Raw genomic sequence first — 16807 nt, forward strand, 5'->3', positions numbered from 1 at the left:
CAGAAGATGAGCTCCCGTCTTGATCCAACCGTACCAAGTATGCTCCATGTGATCCTACCTGTGCTGCGATACCTCCCAGGCCTGCTGGGTTTCCGCCACTGCTAGCGTGCATTCCGGTGGTCCAGGTGATGTTGTTGTACTGGAATATGGTAAAGGAACGCTCTCCATCTGTGATGAGAACCACTTGGAAAGTGTTTACCTGTGCAGAAAGACAGGCAAGCTCTGTTAAAGTGCAGTCACATTTCAGCAGGAACTTTTATTATAGTATATACAGTATACAGTATAACGTAAACTTACTTTAGAGTAGTCAGTGTGCAGTTTCTGTGGCAATACACAGGATACTTACTATCCACAGCCATTATTAAAAATGGCTAAAAATCTGGTCAATGGCTAAAAATTCTAGTCAAACATGGTGGTGGTAGAATGCGGCACCAGGCAGCTGCGGTTTATCAAGGTAAAGTTGAATTCCACAATCTACTGTGACATGGGCAGCATAGCACTTCTTATATCTATGTTGCATATACTTGAGTAATATGTACTCTGTAATATGTACATGTACTCTGAGTAATCAGAGTACAGCTTCATTCATTCATTTTCTACGGCTTATCCTCACGGGGGTGCTGGAGCGTATCCCAGCTGTCTTGGGGCGAGAGGCGGGGTACACCCTGGACTGGTGGCCAGCCAATCACAGGGCACATATAGACAAACAACCATTCACACTCACATTCATACCTATGGACAATTTGGAGTCGCTAATTAACCTAGCATGTTTTTGGAATGTGGGAGGAAACCGGAGTCCCTGGAGAACACCCACACATGCACGGGGAGAACATGCAAACTCCACACAGAGATGGCCAGGGGTGGAATTGAACCAGGGTCTCCTAGCTGTGAGGTCTGCGTGCTAACCACTCGGTCGCCGTGCAGCCCCAGAATACATCTTGTATAGCAGTATAGATTTGACTATCCATTGAAAACTGGTGAGTAGCAACATAATTGAGTCTTGTCTACAGTCAAGCACGGCGTTGCATGAGTGCTGCCAGCACTCGGAAGCTACGGTTCATTGCAGGAAAGATTATTTCCAAAATGTACAATGACATTCTGAAGCAGAGCACAGCATGATCCCGCCATGGCGGTGCTTGTGTGCACGAGTGCTGCTGGTACTCGGGAACAGCAGTTAATTGAGCGAAAAATTTATTCAAACATGTACTGTGACATTCTGTAGTGGCACATTATACCAATTGTAAGGCAATTGTGCCTTGGTGACAGTGAAGCATGATGTGCACGAGTGCTGACATCAGCATTGACTAGATGAGGGCAGTAGTCACTTTTGGGACAGTATATGAGCTGAGTTCATACCGGTGTGACAGGGCTGCCGCCAAAGAAGGTGACTTGGTGCCAGGTGGAGATGAGGACCCAGGTTGCGTTGAAGTCGGGGAAGTCTGAAAAGTACATCTTGACATCGCCGGCGGCTCTGCTCAGGATGGACGGCTCCCGGCTCTCCCTGTAGAAGACCCGACCCGCCCGTCGGTTGTCCACATCGGCCCAGAATGGCGCCACCGCCCTCCTGTCTCCGGCGATGGGGAAAGCCACAGGTGTGAATTGAGACACCTCCCTCAGGAATGAGACCAAGCCGTTGTTGTTCACCTGAGGAGGAACGACATGAGTCAGATGGGTTTTTTTTCTCTTCAAGTCAGCGTGACTCAGACTGGCCAGTGCTTGGAGGATGTTTGCACTTCATGTCGCAGACACACGCTACCTTTATTCGAAATGACAGCAGCTGAGAAAACTGATGAAGTTGGAAAGACAGTTCACACCTTCCACAGCTGTAAAGTAGGCAATCTGACACCTTTTTATACGGGCAGAGTGCTAGTTCTCTATTAGCGCTGAAGCAAAATATCATTATTACAATACATATTGTATGTAACACTGTACATCAGGGGTCAGGAACCTTTTTGGCTAAGAGAGCCATGAAGGCCAGATATTTTAAAATGTGTATCTGTGAGAGCCATATACATTTTGAATGCAATAAAATGTGTGCATTTTTATGTAAGACCAACAGTTTTAGATATAATGGGCTCTAATTACGTAGACCAGGCACACTACCCCACGCCAATGGGGTGTGGCCAGCACACTTTCGTGAGCAGCGCAGTGTCTAATAATAAATCAAATACTTGTTGCCATTAATACAACTTCTGCTGCTGCATGGTTTTGCACCATACTCCGTACATGTATTTCATTCTTTTGGCCATCTTCGTCAGAAGGCTTAGTTCTGCAGCTTTAGCTAGGTGACTATTTGACTAAAGGAGGAAAGTTTATATTTACATGTTGACATCTCAATGACCGAGGTAGACTACCGCATTATCCAGTAATAATCGATTTTTGGTGTTTGACCTGGAAAATATCATCAGGAAAGATGGATATGGTCGGCCATATTGCAGTAGAAAATAGATGGACGGATTAAAATGCATAAGAAAGTTGGTGATTTTTAATATTTTTAACAGTGATTTCTGTGATGGTTTACTTTAAAATGTTAGCAAAAATACATTTTTATTGTGGTAAGAAATGCTCGAGAGCCAGATACAGTCATCAAAAGGGCCCTACCTGGCTCCCGAGCCATAGGTTCCCTACCTCTGCTGTACATAGTCACTGGGTGCAAGGTCTACAAGTACATAACAAGTCTCTATTTAGTGACAGCTGTGGCTGTAGGCAACCTCCTGATGTAGGATGGCTGTAGCTGCATTTGAAGTATCAGCAGCTTTATCTAGCTCTGCATGCGCTTTAAAATCTTGCTACTCAGCACCTGCTGTAGAACTCATGTGTGTTACGTGTTGCTCACAATGAACTAATGAGAGGTAATAATGGTAATGGTTTAATTTCATTTGAACATGCATCAGATTACAATTGAGAGCATCACATAATCAATTCACAGTTCCACATGTCCAAAAGGAGTAGGAAGAAGCAAAGCTTATTAAATACTACCCCTCCATCTGGTACTTTTACAATCAGTAACTGTTACATTTGTTCACTTCCTGCTTTCCTAATACATTTATTTTATTTATTTTTATTTTTATTTTTATTTTTATTTTTATTTTTATTTTTATTTTTATTTTTATTTTTATTTTTATTTTTATTTTGTTACGTACCGAAGTAGGAGGTGATATGACCATACAATGACACAATGGGTACCATAGTAAGTGTCAATATAGTGATATATATATAGCACATCATGACTGGTTCAAGACTCTTCATCCTTGTATTTAGCAAACATCAACTGCTTGTATTGTTTCTTGAATTTACTCATCGTTGTGCATTGTTTGAGGTCCTTACTCAATCCATTCCATAGTTTGATTCCACAAACTGAGATCTTCCCTGAGATCATATTTCTCCTCTCTTGTAGAGAAGTATTGGATGACATTTTTAGGTAATTGGTTATTTTTAGCCGTATGCATTATTTTAGCTGTTTGAAGATTAACTATATCAGCAAGTTTAAGTATTTGTGATATAAGAAATAAGGAGTTAGTATGTTCTCTATAGGCACATTATGGATTATCCTTACTGACTTTTTTTGCAGCACATTTAGCGAGTGAAGATTGCTTTTATAGTTATTATCCCATAATTCCACAATAAAGCTGGCTTGGTCATTTGCTCCTTACTGTTACAACAAGCTTTATCAACCTCTACATGCGCTTTCAAATGTTGCTAGTGCCGCTGTTGGTGTGGAACTCATCGGGGGTATTAATGCTGGCTGCGGAGTTTGCGCCTTACCGCTACTACAACAGCAGCGCTATCTAGCTCTGCATGCACTTTCAAGTGTTGCTACTCAGCAGATTTGTAAGAGGTATTACTCATCAGACCAATTTGCTCCTTACCGCTATTACAACATTGGTTCTATTCTCTAGTACCCAGTGAACCAAAAATTGCTATAATACACAATACGTAAAAGGGACTATACCATACTGTAAGATTAACTACAAAAGTGGTTGTGGGCTTACGTGAATGGTGATGTTCTAGATTGGGAAGCTGCACGAGTGACCTTCATGGTGCATGGATGAAAAGAGTTGCTGAGTGTGAAATTGGGCTCGTAGAGCAAAGCGTTGGATGGCCATGAAAGAGCTTCTTTCATTCACGCTTTCTGCATCTCCTGCTCACCGTGGCACCTATCCTGTTTTTCCTTTTACGGCCGAGAGTGAACTTTGCCTCTGTGCCTGCAGCAGGCCGAGCAGCATGTGACAAAACAACAACTGGGGGGGGGGGGGGGGGGGGGGGGGGGGCTCGGCTTCTTTGAAAAAACATCACTTTGCTGTAAAAACAGCGGAGGAAGTTTTGTTTGGCAGCGGACGGGAGCTGAGTTAATTACCCGACCGCAGCCTTCCCCTCTGCATCAGCATGATGTGCTGAGAATGTGGATCCATGTGTGTGGACAGTATGTGAAGGGGGTGTGGAAGAGGGGGATTGGCGGAAGGGGAACGGCAGCAGGGGCAGGGCGCCGAGGTCATCCCGAGCACTATCTGATAGCAGGGGCGGGAGGAGGGCGCCCAAAGGCTGGATGAAAGAACGGATGCTCGGGAGTTGTGAAGCTCTCACAGCCTCGGAGCCGCTAATGAGAGCTGAGGCCTGGAAGTCCACCATCCAAAATGTGTGGAGGGAGTGGACTAGCTTCTAAAATATGTGACATGGGTTTATCTCAGCCCCAAAAGGACTCTGGAAGGGTTTAAAGACGTGTCTGTCATCTTTTAAGATGTTATTGCTGCATTCCAGAAAGCGAGGATGGGAAATAGGAACAGTCAGGAACAAGACATACAGCCCTTGTTATTGTTATGCATTTTTCATTGTCAAATGTGAATTACTGTGAATTACTTTGGGTACGAATGGTGCTCTATACAGTAAATAAACTTGTCTTGCCTTAATACTGTATTGAAGACCAGAAGAAGAGTTGTGATGCTAATTTTAAGACGATGCTGATCGATATGAAATCTTGAAAACGAGTCGTTCTTAACGAGTAAGACGACTCGTTTTCAAGATTTCATATTTCCTTTACGAATCCCACTTTTTAACTGTTTTTAACATCGTTGATCAGCATCGTCTTAAAATTTGCATCAGAACTCTTCTTCTGGTCTTCTTCCAGTGGCTGCATCTCTACAAGACACTAGCATGTGTTTGAACGACAGGAAGAAAAGCTCAGGGAGACGCCATTTGGTTGGTTTGCAGTCAGTGTTTTTCCACAGGACCGCAATGTTAGCATGACACATGTCTTTTTTTTTTGTGGGGGGGCACTTTCTTTCATGTTGGTGTCCGGAAAAAGTGGGTAGATTTTTTGTGCGTCGCTTTTTTTGAAACCAAACGTTTGAGGGCTAACTTGGCAACATGTCTCCCTCTTGCTACATCTTCTTTTTCTCTGGCAAACCAGGTGTGTATGAGGTGTGCTAACAATCAGATCTATTGTTACCTATTGTACGGAGTTGGGGCGGCACGGTGGTCTAGGGGTTAGCGCGCAGACCTCACAGCTAGGAGACCAGGGTTCAATCCCACCCTCGGCCATCTCTGTGTGGAGTTTGCATGCGTGGGTTTTCTCCGGGTACTCCGGTTTCCTCCCACATTCCAAAAACATGCTAGGTTAATTGGCGACTCCAAATTGTCCATAGGTATGAATGTGAGTGTGAATGGTTGTTTGTCTATATGTGCCCTGTGATTGGCTGGCGACCAGTCCAGGGTGTACCCCGCCTTACGCCCGAAGACAGCTGGGATAGGCTCCAGCACCCCCCGCGACCCGCGACCCTCGTGAGGAAAAGCGGTAGAAAATGAATGAATGAATGAATGTACGGAGTTGGAACGACATTCGCAGACAGTCCTGTTATAATGTGTTTAAAAGTGAATACAGGTAAATAAATGAGCATGTGGGCATTTATTAATCCATAGCCCCCCCCCCCGAAATAAGATGTTTTTCAGTGGGAAAAAAACTGTCTTATTTTTGGGAGGGTGCAGTATCAAGTCTGCTGTCTGAGGATTTTTACCCGTCCAAACCGCAGCGATCTGAAGTAAACCAAATGGTAAAAAGTGACTTAGTGTATGTTGATAAAGATGTGAATTCACGCATATTTAACCTGAACTGAAGGCCTATTGTTTGCTCCGTGTCGCTAAAGCAGGCTGAGCAAGCAGTGAGCGGCGTCTACGCCTTGCACTTATGTGAGAGAGCGAAAGAGTTCACGCGGTGCCCGCCGTTATGTTGTAACACCGCCAAGGTCAGGTTCACAGCAGAGGGGGGGTGGGGGTGTGTGTGTGTGTGTGTGCACGCTCAGTAAGAAACATCTCTGTGTCCATATTTCTTCCTCTCGCTCTCAGCGGTGTCACTTCCATCTGTAACATTTTTAGGTGTGGGGGGGAATTCTGCGCCGGACATGTCCAGGATTTAGTTTGGGCGGGTTTCTGCAGGCACAGCCGATTTATGGAGTACAACAAACTTTGATGTAGTTTGAGTCACGCCAAAGCAAACCCCCAAATGAAGAAGGTGCCCAGGCATCGACAAAGAGAAACATTTGTTTTTTTTTTCTTGTCAAAAGAGGATGTTTTGATTACTCTACTCCTGCATAACTTTTTAACTTGGCAAAAAAAAGCCTGTTTGGAACGACTTGAATGCAAGTAATTACAGGCTACCTTGTTTAATCAGCCTGGGTGTTGGAGGACTGCATCCAGGCTTGTATATTTCTGGACAAATCTATCCAGAAATAACAATAAATACGTCAGAGCACAGTAGAAAGCCACACTGTAGCACATATAGCATGACAGAGATGATGTTGAAAGGAATATAGATGATACATTCAAAGATCATATTTAGTATTCTACACTGGTCACCAGATGTCAGAAATATTACTGTAATGTTGGGTGAGACACACAAACACCAGAACAACAGGCGGTTTTGAATGACTTCACAACAGGCACAAGCTGGAACCCAAGACAAACAAAAACTAAACGACTGAGGTCACTTCCTGTCCAGCCCCCACTCATTTACAGCAACACATACAAGCACACGTCTTATTTATGCCTTAAATGGCTTATTTACCGTCATTAGGTCGACTATATAGGGTGATATGAGTGTAAAGGTGGTGATTAGAGGGTTCTAATTATGTTAAAAAACATATTTAGAAGGTTGTAAACAGGCTTTCCAACCATTCTTTTTCTATGCCGCTTATCCTCACTAGGGTGGCGAGTATGCTGGAGCCTATCCCAGCTGTCTTTAGGCAAGAGGCGGTGTAAACCAGCCAATCACAGGGCTCTAACTATATTCAGTTTATAAATAAGTAATTCTACTTTATGTAAATTTGCTGGAACTAACGAACCACAATAAATGAGGAATTACTGCACACCTTCTAGTGGTGAAAAACAAGTACAATACCTCACATTTGCAAAGCATGACTCTCTACAAATATACGATGCAATTATTAGCTTTACCAGTCCACTTGAATCGGGGCTGTATGAGTGGAAACATCAACGAACGCAAACAAGGGTCTCCAGTATTCACTCTTCCTGGGTCAGGAACAACTACAGCAAAGTGGAGACTGTGGAGTATGTCAAATTGCAGCACACTAATCCACAGCAACAAGCTAATGTTAGCACGTGCTAGCATGTGTTGTTGACATTTCTCACTGTGTATCCGACCAAGGAGGGACCTTGACTGAACAGGTACTACACATAGTGCCATAATTATTGGCTTCACTCATCAAAAAAACATCAATAGCAAGTAGAGGAACTTTAGAGTTGGGAGCACGCTTCGCCCAAGTTCCGACCCCAACTTGTTTCAGAAGGTTAAGCAGATATTGGATCCCAAAATACTAAAGCAAATCTGCATTCTTCTCCTGACCATACCCACTCACTCACAGCTGCATAAATGTGCTAATGATTATCAGAAAATAGTAGAGTTGGATATTGGATAAATATTGGATGAATATTGGTGGATATTTGCGGTTAACTGTACTTTGTTCACAAAACAGCTGTGAGTGAAGGAGGTGGGTCTCTTTCTCCTTAGAACAAAAAAAAAATCTTCCAAATTTACACAATTCTTACACCCGAAAAAACACTCTCTGGCTGCCGTTTTCAATAAAAAAACGAGGGTACAAGTTGTCATACATGGATTCCTGAAAGTCCGACTCCATCTTGATTTGTTTATAGCGTTTCAGTGGGGGCTGACGTGTGAGTTTTTTTTAAATAAAAAAATAATGTATTCTTACATCAGTGAAATTGTGCCTATGTTTAGTCTGTATTGCTCTGTGAAACCGACTGCCCATACAAAGCACCCTACGTTTTGCTGACTCACTAACTGCATTTTTTGTTGCGCTAAATAACCCGCCATGGGGCCAAAGATGGTAAGAAAGCAATTTCATCAATGTCAGAACCACCATTGAATTCAATCTCACCAGAACGTACAGAAAGCCCGCATCACCAATAATTTCCATGTATTTGTCATTTACAATTATTTCACATTTTTACTTTCAGTACAGTAATAATTCATTCATTCATTCATTTTCTACCGCTTTTTCCTCACGAGGGTCGCGGGGGGTGCTGGAGCCTATCCCAGCTGTCTTCGGGCGTAAGGCGGGGTACACCCTAGACTGGTCGCCAGCCAATCACAGGGCACATACAGACAAACAACCATTCACACTCACATTCATATCTATGGACAATTTGGAATCGCCAATTAGCCTAGCATGTTTTTGGAATGTGGGAGGAAACCGGAGTACCCGGAGAAAACCCACGCATGCACGGGGAGAACATGCAAACTCCACACAGAGACGCCCGAGGGTGGAATTGAACCCTGGTCTCCTAGCTGTGAGGTCTGCGCGCTAACCCCTAGACCACCGATATTTTTGGGTGTCTGGAAGTCCAAGACAAAGACTAGACATTTCATCTGGAAAGGCAAGTTATTAATAGAACAACAGGTTGAATAGGTGTAGGTAGCTACACAATAGCTTAAAGAACATACCATAAATTAAGATAAGCCAGCAAGTAAAACAAGCAAGTTAGCGATAAGCTTGCCAAGCTCACTGAGTCCCACATGAAGCGTGTGCAGATGTCATGTTAGCATGGGGCGACATGGCCAGTGACAACGGCGAGTGAACGAAAGAGTTCTCAAGGAGGGCAGATTAGCGCTTGCAGATGTGATGGGTGTAAAGCAGGGGTGCTCATTAAGTCGATCGCGAGCTACCGGTCGATCGCGGAGGTGGTACTGGTCGATCGCTGGTTGATCGCTGGTCGATCGCGGCGTGACATGAAAAAAATATCATCCCAGCATCAATGCCGTCACTTGATTGATATACAGGGCAGCCATTCAGATGACAACTGAATGTTGCCCTTCGGGCGACCAATCAAATCAAACAACGTCTCTAAGTGCAGCAGAACTTACGATGTCAGCCTATCATCCATCCCCGTTACTTGATTGACATACAGGACAACCAATCAGATGACAACTGAATTTTGACCTTTAGGTCACCGCTCATGCGTAAACAACGATGCAAAGTGCTAAGCTAGTCGGCGAATTGCGAGATTTTAAGCCCTCGCTAAAGTTTATGGTCACTAAAATGAGTGAAGGAGCTGGACCAAGTAAAAAGGCAAAAACTGGACCAAGTAAAAAGGCAAAAACTGGACCAAGTAAAAAGGCAAAAACATATCACTTCCATACGGAATGGGAGGTGGACTTTTTTTTCACAATGTACATGAACATTTGGAAGTGTGCTTGAGGCTGGCTATCAGCAGCTACTGTCCGGACTATGCATCCCTGGCTGGTTCAATTCAGTGCAAGTCATCAAAGTAAACTCAGGTAATTACAAAAAATGTTAATAGTTAATTATGTGTGTTTTGCAATATTGGCTCATTTGGTTATGTAAGGTACATCAACATACATTGTACGTACAAATAATCCTCAATACATTTGAAAATAAATAGATGTTTTGCATTTTTGTAGTGGGTAGATCATTTTGACTCGGTCATTTTAAAAGTAGCTCGCATGCTGAAAAAGTGTGAGCACCCCTGGTGTAAAGAGTCTTTGGCGTGCTGCTTTTGAAACGTATGACCCGCTTCGATCAAACGCCGCACCGCCTTTCCACCTTGCAGTATAAACGTGCGCCTTCATCTTTCCACTTTTCTCTACAATAAAAGCCATCCATCGTAAGTACAGTATCTCCCCTCACATCTGCTTCCAAACATGTGCGCCGTCCTCGCTGACCTTCGCACTCCCGACCCAGCGGCCCACTGTAAGTGAGGAGTAGTAAGTGCATCGTTTGGGAGCTGCCGCGGACACATCTGTGTTCTGTTAGCGTGATTGGTCATTTCTAAGATAAAGCAGCTGGACAGTTCCAGGGGGAAGACCCCTGCCATGTTATCTGAGGCGTGGGAGGAGGCTGGGAGCTGGGGGGTGGGGGGGCGGGCGAGGAGGAGGGATCCCAGCAACAAGTGAAAACTCCCAGACACAAACCATAACACATTGGGACAGCCTGGTTACGAGGAGGGTTTGTGTGGGGTCACATGACCGCTGTTTGTCAATCACAGGCGCCCAAAATACAACCAGCCAGAAAGGGATTTAAAGGGCCCGCGTTGTAGTATTTTTAACCATTTGAAAGAAGTGTCAGAGGTGCCATAATAGTGTATGGGAAGTATGTTAGCCTTACAAGGCTAACACAGCTCTGTCTCCTAAAGTGCTAACATTACATGCATATTTTGCCATCATGCTAGGTTAGTCTATTCGCTGAAGGTAAACGACATGATCAAACTTACAGCTCCCACGCGTGAAGATGAATGACAACTATTTGCCATTCTAAGGTGTGTAGCGAAGCCTGTTTTTTTTTTTTTTTTTAGGGATTATTGAGCCTGTTGTGAGATCACTGAAACCTACGATAAAAGCCTGTTGTTCTGGCGACCAAGTCTGGTGCTTGTGTGTCTCACCGAACATTACAGTGTTACAATGTTTTGCATGTTAGTGTCTAGCTACTGGGTCAGGGTAGTTAAGGGAGTTAAATGCTGCTTGCTAAACTTGTATTATGGCGAAATTAACGGGCAGTGCCACATCCACTCACCAAGCGAGAGTGATTTTTTTCTGAGCTTTTGAACACACACATTTACAAAATACCACAGAATAAAACTTGGCCAGGTTTTGTGCACGTATGATGGTGCTCACAGAGATTGATGCTCAGACACTAGAAAAACTACTAGTGACCAGTGTAGAATACTATGTATCATCACAATGTCTGTGAATGCATCTTCTGAATGCCTTATATTTGGATTTTACTTCATTTAGCCATTTTTCATTCATTCATTCATTCATTCATTCATTCATTTTCTACCACTTATCCTCAGGAGGGTCGTGGGGGTGCTGGAGCCTATCCCAGCTGTCTTCGGGCGAGAGGCGGGGTACACCCTGGACTGGTCGCCAGCCAATCACAGCATAGCACAATCCAGCACATATAGACAAACAACTATTCACACTCACACATTCACACTCATTCATACCTATGGACAATTTGAAGTCGCCATTTACATTTCGCCTGAAAACGCTCAATTTAGGCAAAGAAAATCTGTAAAATTGGCTTCGATGTGCATATTTTTGACTGATAATAAGATGCAAGCCGCATTAATTTGAGGTGCAAAGTAGTGAGGGATTACTGTATATGCTTATAGCATTATATATAGCATTATACATCATTATGTGGCTTGGCCTGTCAACATTTGCATTTGGAAATTTCCAACTTTGGCCTTTCCACCACTCTAAGACTTGTAATCGTGAACCGTGCTGTTCTGGTTGACTTTGTGATGGGCAGCACTCTCCCAGGAAGCACCGTTGGAGATCTAGCACCCCGTGTGGCCCGTTTGCGCCGCTGCGGATGTTTAATCGATCGGAGTGAGGCGCCTGAGACGAGAAGGAGCTGCGGGCGTCGTGTGACGTCTGACGGCAGTTTGATGAGAAGCTCAGCAATTTCTTAGCGTGTCTCGTCTTGTCTGACGTGTGCAAGAAGAAGGTCCACACTGTTTGTGGAGTCGACATGATAGATCAACCAGACAGCCTTTGACCTTGCCCAGTGTTGCCATGGTGCCCCAGCCTCCTTCTGCTTGGGATTTGTAGAGCGTGAGGAGGGGAGGGAGATGGTGGAGCGGGGGTGGGATGCATAACTGCAACAGGTGGTGCTGATTTAAGGTTCTGTCTTGTGCGAACCCGAGACACGACTAAGGCGGATCAAAGTGTGTGAAAAGCCTTGTCGAGCTGCTCTGCACCGAGTGCGGATGCTCGGTGCAAGGATCTCTGCCGGGGGGGGCAGCACAGGGAAGGTCATGATCGGGATGGATGGTGATCCCCGCCGTGGGCAGGAAAGGTAATATTGTACAAATGAGGTTACACAGCGGTGGAGTGCAGGCAAACATATACAAACTCTCAGCGGACTTCTGCAGTGTAGCGCTTGGCTGCGTGCCCCCACCTCATCCCCCTGTGGCTCTGCAGTCCACACCATGTCACTGTGCCTTGCCAAGTACACACACACACATCCACACACACAAACTTTAGATATATATAGACATAAACACGCTGCTGTACTCACATAGAGCCCCGTGTGCCGGTCTCCAAAGAAGGGGAACGCCACAGAGATCTCCACAAGACCAGATCCCCCGTCGTCCTGGGCTACGGTCTGAGAGTCTCCATGGTCCAGACCAAAGGGGTAGAAGTCCTCCAGCGGCACAGCGGCCTCCGCCCCAGGCAGCAGGTCCAGGGAAAGCAGGGTGCAGAGGCAGGGCAGCAGGGAGAGCAGCACCATGGCCTCAGACACCCTGCCTGGGGATGGAGCCCACAGCAGGCAGCCCAGTGGGAGGGAGGGAAGAAGGAAGGCAGGAAAGTCGTAAGGAAGGAGGAGAGAGAGGTGGCGCACACCTGAATCCAGGAGTGCCAAGCACGGCCGTCCGGGTCCTCACACTTCAGCAGGTCTCCCAGGGTGAGGAATACTGTGGATTCCTTGCATTCTGCTCGCTGCTGTGGCTGTGGGGAAGGAATGAAAGAGCAGCAGCAGCAGCACAGATTTCCTCAACAATCCCTCGATTTGGTCCCTGATGGTGAGCTTTGAGATATCCTCAATAAAAGCTCTATTCTGACTGCCAAAGGAGTCCTTTCACTTTTGGCCACACCTCCCCCATGGGGATTCACTACCTTGCATAATTAGCTGGGGGCAGCCAATGGCGGTAAAGGGGCCGGTAACTGGATAACCACTGGGCGGGTCTATGGTAATCAAAGGCTTGCTTTAAACTGGGCTCGCACTGTGCGCGGCACACAAGGACTCACAGTCATGGCGCGTGTGCTGCTGTGGAGCACACACACACACACACACACACACACCCCACACACACATACGTTTGTGGTTTCTCAGCAGCAAAAGGCAAGACCACAAATGGTCGCAGGACGAACGGCGGCCTGCAGACATCATTGATGACGGGAGCAAAGGTCATCATCCTTTCAGCCACAACACTAAATCAACACATGCTTTTTTTTTTTTTAAATGCGCCAGCATGTTGTGAAAGGACACTTCAGTCCTGCACATAGAACCCCCACTCCCAGGAGACACTCCACAGACACACAAACACAGTGTAGCTATTGTCTGATGTCGTTTTTATTTGACACAGTCACGATGTTCACATGCATCGATGTCGATGGATCAACCTCGGATTCAAATAATCAGCTGGGTGTCCAAAGTGTTTCCTGGGTGTCATTTGCGTTCCCGTTTTTATTGACCCTTGGTGTGTTGTAGAAATAAAACAAAAATGAAAAATATAAAGCAAAAAGACACAATGTTTTGTGTTATCTATATTTGTATATAAAATGGAACCTTGGTTAGCGTCAGGAATCCATTCCAGAAAGGCTGACTCTAACCGAATCAATAATGTAAATCTGCTTCATCCACTCCAGAAATCCAAAAACGTTAACACATAACACAATAATAGGTTTGCCAATGGAGCGATCAAAGATGCTGGCATGGATTGGCGTAGCCTGTGTCAAGCTGTCAAACTGAAGCCATTGAGGTTTTATAGACTGGTGTTGATTCTGGCAGCAATACCGGACATTTTGTTTGTTCCTTGCCAGCTTCCTACGGGTGTTGTCAACCCTACGTGATCACAGCACACGTGTGCATTTTTGTCATGTCTGTGTTGACATGAATGACATGACATGAATTGTCTACTAATCGGTGGCCGAGCTATTGGAGCATCCCGAGTTATTTTCTGCTTTTCCCTTGATCACGGCTGCAAAATAACACACAATGGAGTCAAAGAAAGTTGCAAGTGTATTCATTTTGATAAAGAAGGTGAGAAACACTATTGAATTCAATAAATAACAATCACACCTACAGTGAAGGTAAAAAGTGCCTTAAATGTAGTATTTCTATAATGCCTCATATTAACTCACTAGCAAGATCTCAGTGTATAGACTGGTCATATATCTCATCTCGTTTCATATTATCTACATACTGTATTGTATATAACTCTGGGAAAAACTGTTGATTTTGTTAATACTTGGGTTGTTTATATTGTTTATTTTTTCTATATTGTGTATTTTGTACTGCTTAACTGATTCTGTACTCTTGCTGCTGTGCAATGCAGATTTCCCCACTGAGGGATGAATAAAGGCATATCTTAATCTTAAATGTTCATTTATCCCTTTCATTCCTCATTTATATGCATTTACAGTTGTTTAATGCACGTAAAATTGTACAACAATAAAAAGGTGTTTTAATAAAAAGGAGAGTGTGTTAGTTAGCAAAGAACTACAACAGTCAACCGCTGATGACATCATAGACAGGTGACGGAGCTGATGTCGGTTTCTGTTTCCATGTATTAGCAAGCTGTTAGGCTGCTAACAAGGATGTTTGTGATAAAAATACATGAAGAACACAGTTGCACTCACGCAGTGTATTAATAACGGGACAAGATGGACGCCATGTTGTACTAAATGAAGCAACATGTTGGTGGGACACAAACCAAGGTTCCATGGTGTATATATATATATATATTCATTCATTCATTTTCTACCGCTTAACCCAGGGGTGGGCAAACTTTTTGACTCGCGAGCCGCATTGATTTAACAAAATTGAAAGGGGGCCAGACTATATATTTTACGCATATAATTCTAACAGTCCACCTGGAATGATTGTATCTGTAAGTGTCATGCAACCTGCTATGTATATGTGCTTGTGTCCTTTTTTCAGGAGCACTTTGTAAACAGCAGATCACATCAAATAAACAAATTGATAAAAAAAAAAAACTACCTAAACCATCAAAAGGTTGGCTAAAGCCATGATGTCAGGTTGTATGTTAAGTTTGTAAAGAAAGTGCGGGCCATATTTAAACACTTGGCGGGCCGGATGTGGCCCCCGGGCCGTAGTTTGCCCACCCCTGGCTTAACCTCATGAGGGTTGCGGGGGGTGCTGGAGCCTATCCCAGCTGTCTTCAGGCGAGAGGCAGCGTACACCCTGGACTGGTGGCCAGCCAATCACAGGGCACATATAGACAAACAACCATTCACACTCACATTCATACCTATGGACAATTTGGAGTCGCCAATTAACCTAGCATGTTTTTTGGAATGTGTGAGGAAACCGGAGTACCCGCAGAAAACCCACGCATGCACGGGGAGAACATGCAAACTCCACACAGAGATGGCCGAGGGTGGCATTGAACTCAGTTCTCCTAGCTATGAGGTCTGCGCGCTAACCACTCGACCTATATATATATGTATAGGCCTCACAGTTATATATTGTAATAGCCTTTTAACACAATTAATAATATCAAAGTGGCCCACCCTCACATTCTTCCATTTTTCAGCATGCGACCCTTAGTGGAAAGAGTTTGGACACCCCTGTCCTAATGTGAAATTCTACTTTTCGACATCAATTTAAAGCTGTTTCAACACCCTGCCTCTGGTGCTAATTACACACATACAGTGGAGCTGCTTAGTAGTCAACACAACACTGATTAGCTATGATTTAAACATGTTATTTGCCATAGAAAATACAAAAAAAGACAAAAGAAAAAGAAAAATAGCTCAATAAACTGAGGTCTCAAATAGTCACGTGTAATGATGTAAGTATGTTTTGGTGATTATAAAATGTGCAATGTTTTGGTTGTGTAGCAAGAGAAATTGAAATAAAAAAAGATTATTTGTATATGCATGTTTATGTATATATTTCATTTTGCCATCTAACAAACCAACTAGTCAGTTGGAAAAATGGCACTTCTTTAAACCCGTTTCAACACTGAATTCAACCTTATTTTGACTTTATAAAATATTCTCATTACATTTCATTATGAATTACAGGAGGTCCTGGGTTGATGATGTAAGTCAAGTTTTAGTATAAGTGGGAACTTCTACCTTACGCCTAAGTCACTCACACTGGAGAACAAAACACATAAAATACAGTAATAACATGATTAATACAAATTGAGAACAATTTAATACATTTATTCCTGAATATTGAACGGGCATTGCAAGGGAGGGAGAGACAGACGTATTGGGACGTATTTGACCTACTCAAGAGTGAGACTGTTTTGAGGAAATACTTAAAACAATTAAGCAGATGCCACCCGCTAGTAAAAAAAATATATTTGTTGTTTTTGTCAAGTATTGCCGCCGACAAGCCCATGTGGGAATGTTTGTGTGCATCGCTGGTCGGCAGCCAGGGTGAAGGTGCTACATACTTGAGTGCACGGCTGACTGCAGCATGTGTTTGACGTAAGCCTGTTGCCGCCGCAGCGTCTCCTCATCCAGCTGCTCTTTCAGAGTAGACACCTACGTGAG

At 44.1% G+C, this 16807-nt stretch overlaps 2 protein-coding genes across 5 annotated transcripts in view; both read right to left on the reverse strand.

The window, feature by feature from the left end:
- The window catches only part of sned1 (sushi, nidogen and EGF-like domains 1), a 36790-nt gene extending 23399 nt beyond the window's left edge, over window positions 1–13391 (reverse strand). The window contains exons 1-3 of one of the 4 annotated variants that reach the window (XM_058072928.1): window positions 12573–13391; window positions 1357–1644; window positions 59–199 (exon numbers count right to left, since the gene is read on the reverse strand). In XM_058072928.1, the coding sequence (XP_057928911.1) occupies window positions 59–199; window positions 1357–1644; window positions 12573–12785 (642 nt within the window). In that variant the 5' untranslated portion in view covers window positions 12786–13391. The remainder of the gene's footprint in view (window positions 1–58; window positions 200–1356; window positions 1645–12572) is intronic. The other 3 variants (XM_058072929.1, XM_058072927.1, XM_058072930.1) reach the window with 3 other exon arrangements.
- A 277-nt stretch (window positions 13392–13668) lies between these two features.
- crocc2 (ciliary rootlet coiled-coil, rootletin family member 2) overlaps window positions 13669–16807 on the reverse strand; it is a 50721-nt gene continuing 47582 nt past the window's right edge. The window contains exon 37 of the mRNA XM_058072926.1: window positions 13669–16798. Within this exon, the coding sequence (XP_057928909.1) occupies window positions 16700–16798 (99 nt within the window). The 3' untranslated portion in view covers window positions 13669–16699. The remainder of the gene's footprint in view (window positions 16799–16807) is intronic.

Source organism: Doryrhamphus excisus, chromosome 5, assembly GCF_030265055.1.
Source record: "Doryrhamphus excisus isolate RoL2022-K1 chromosome 5, RoL_Dexc_1.0, whole genome shotgun sequence".
In the NCBI taxonomy this organism is placed as follows: Eukaryota; Metazoa; Chordata; class Actinopteri; order Syngnathiformes; family Syngnathidae; genus Doryrhamphus; species Doryrhamphus excisus.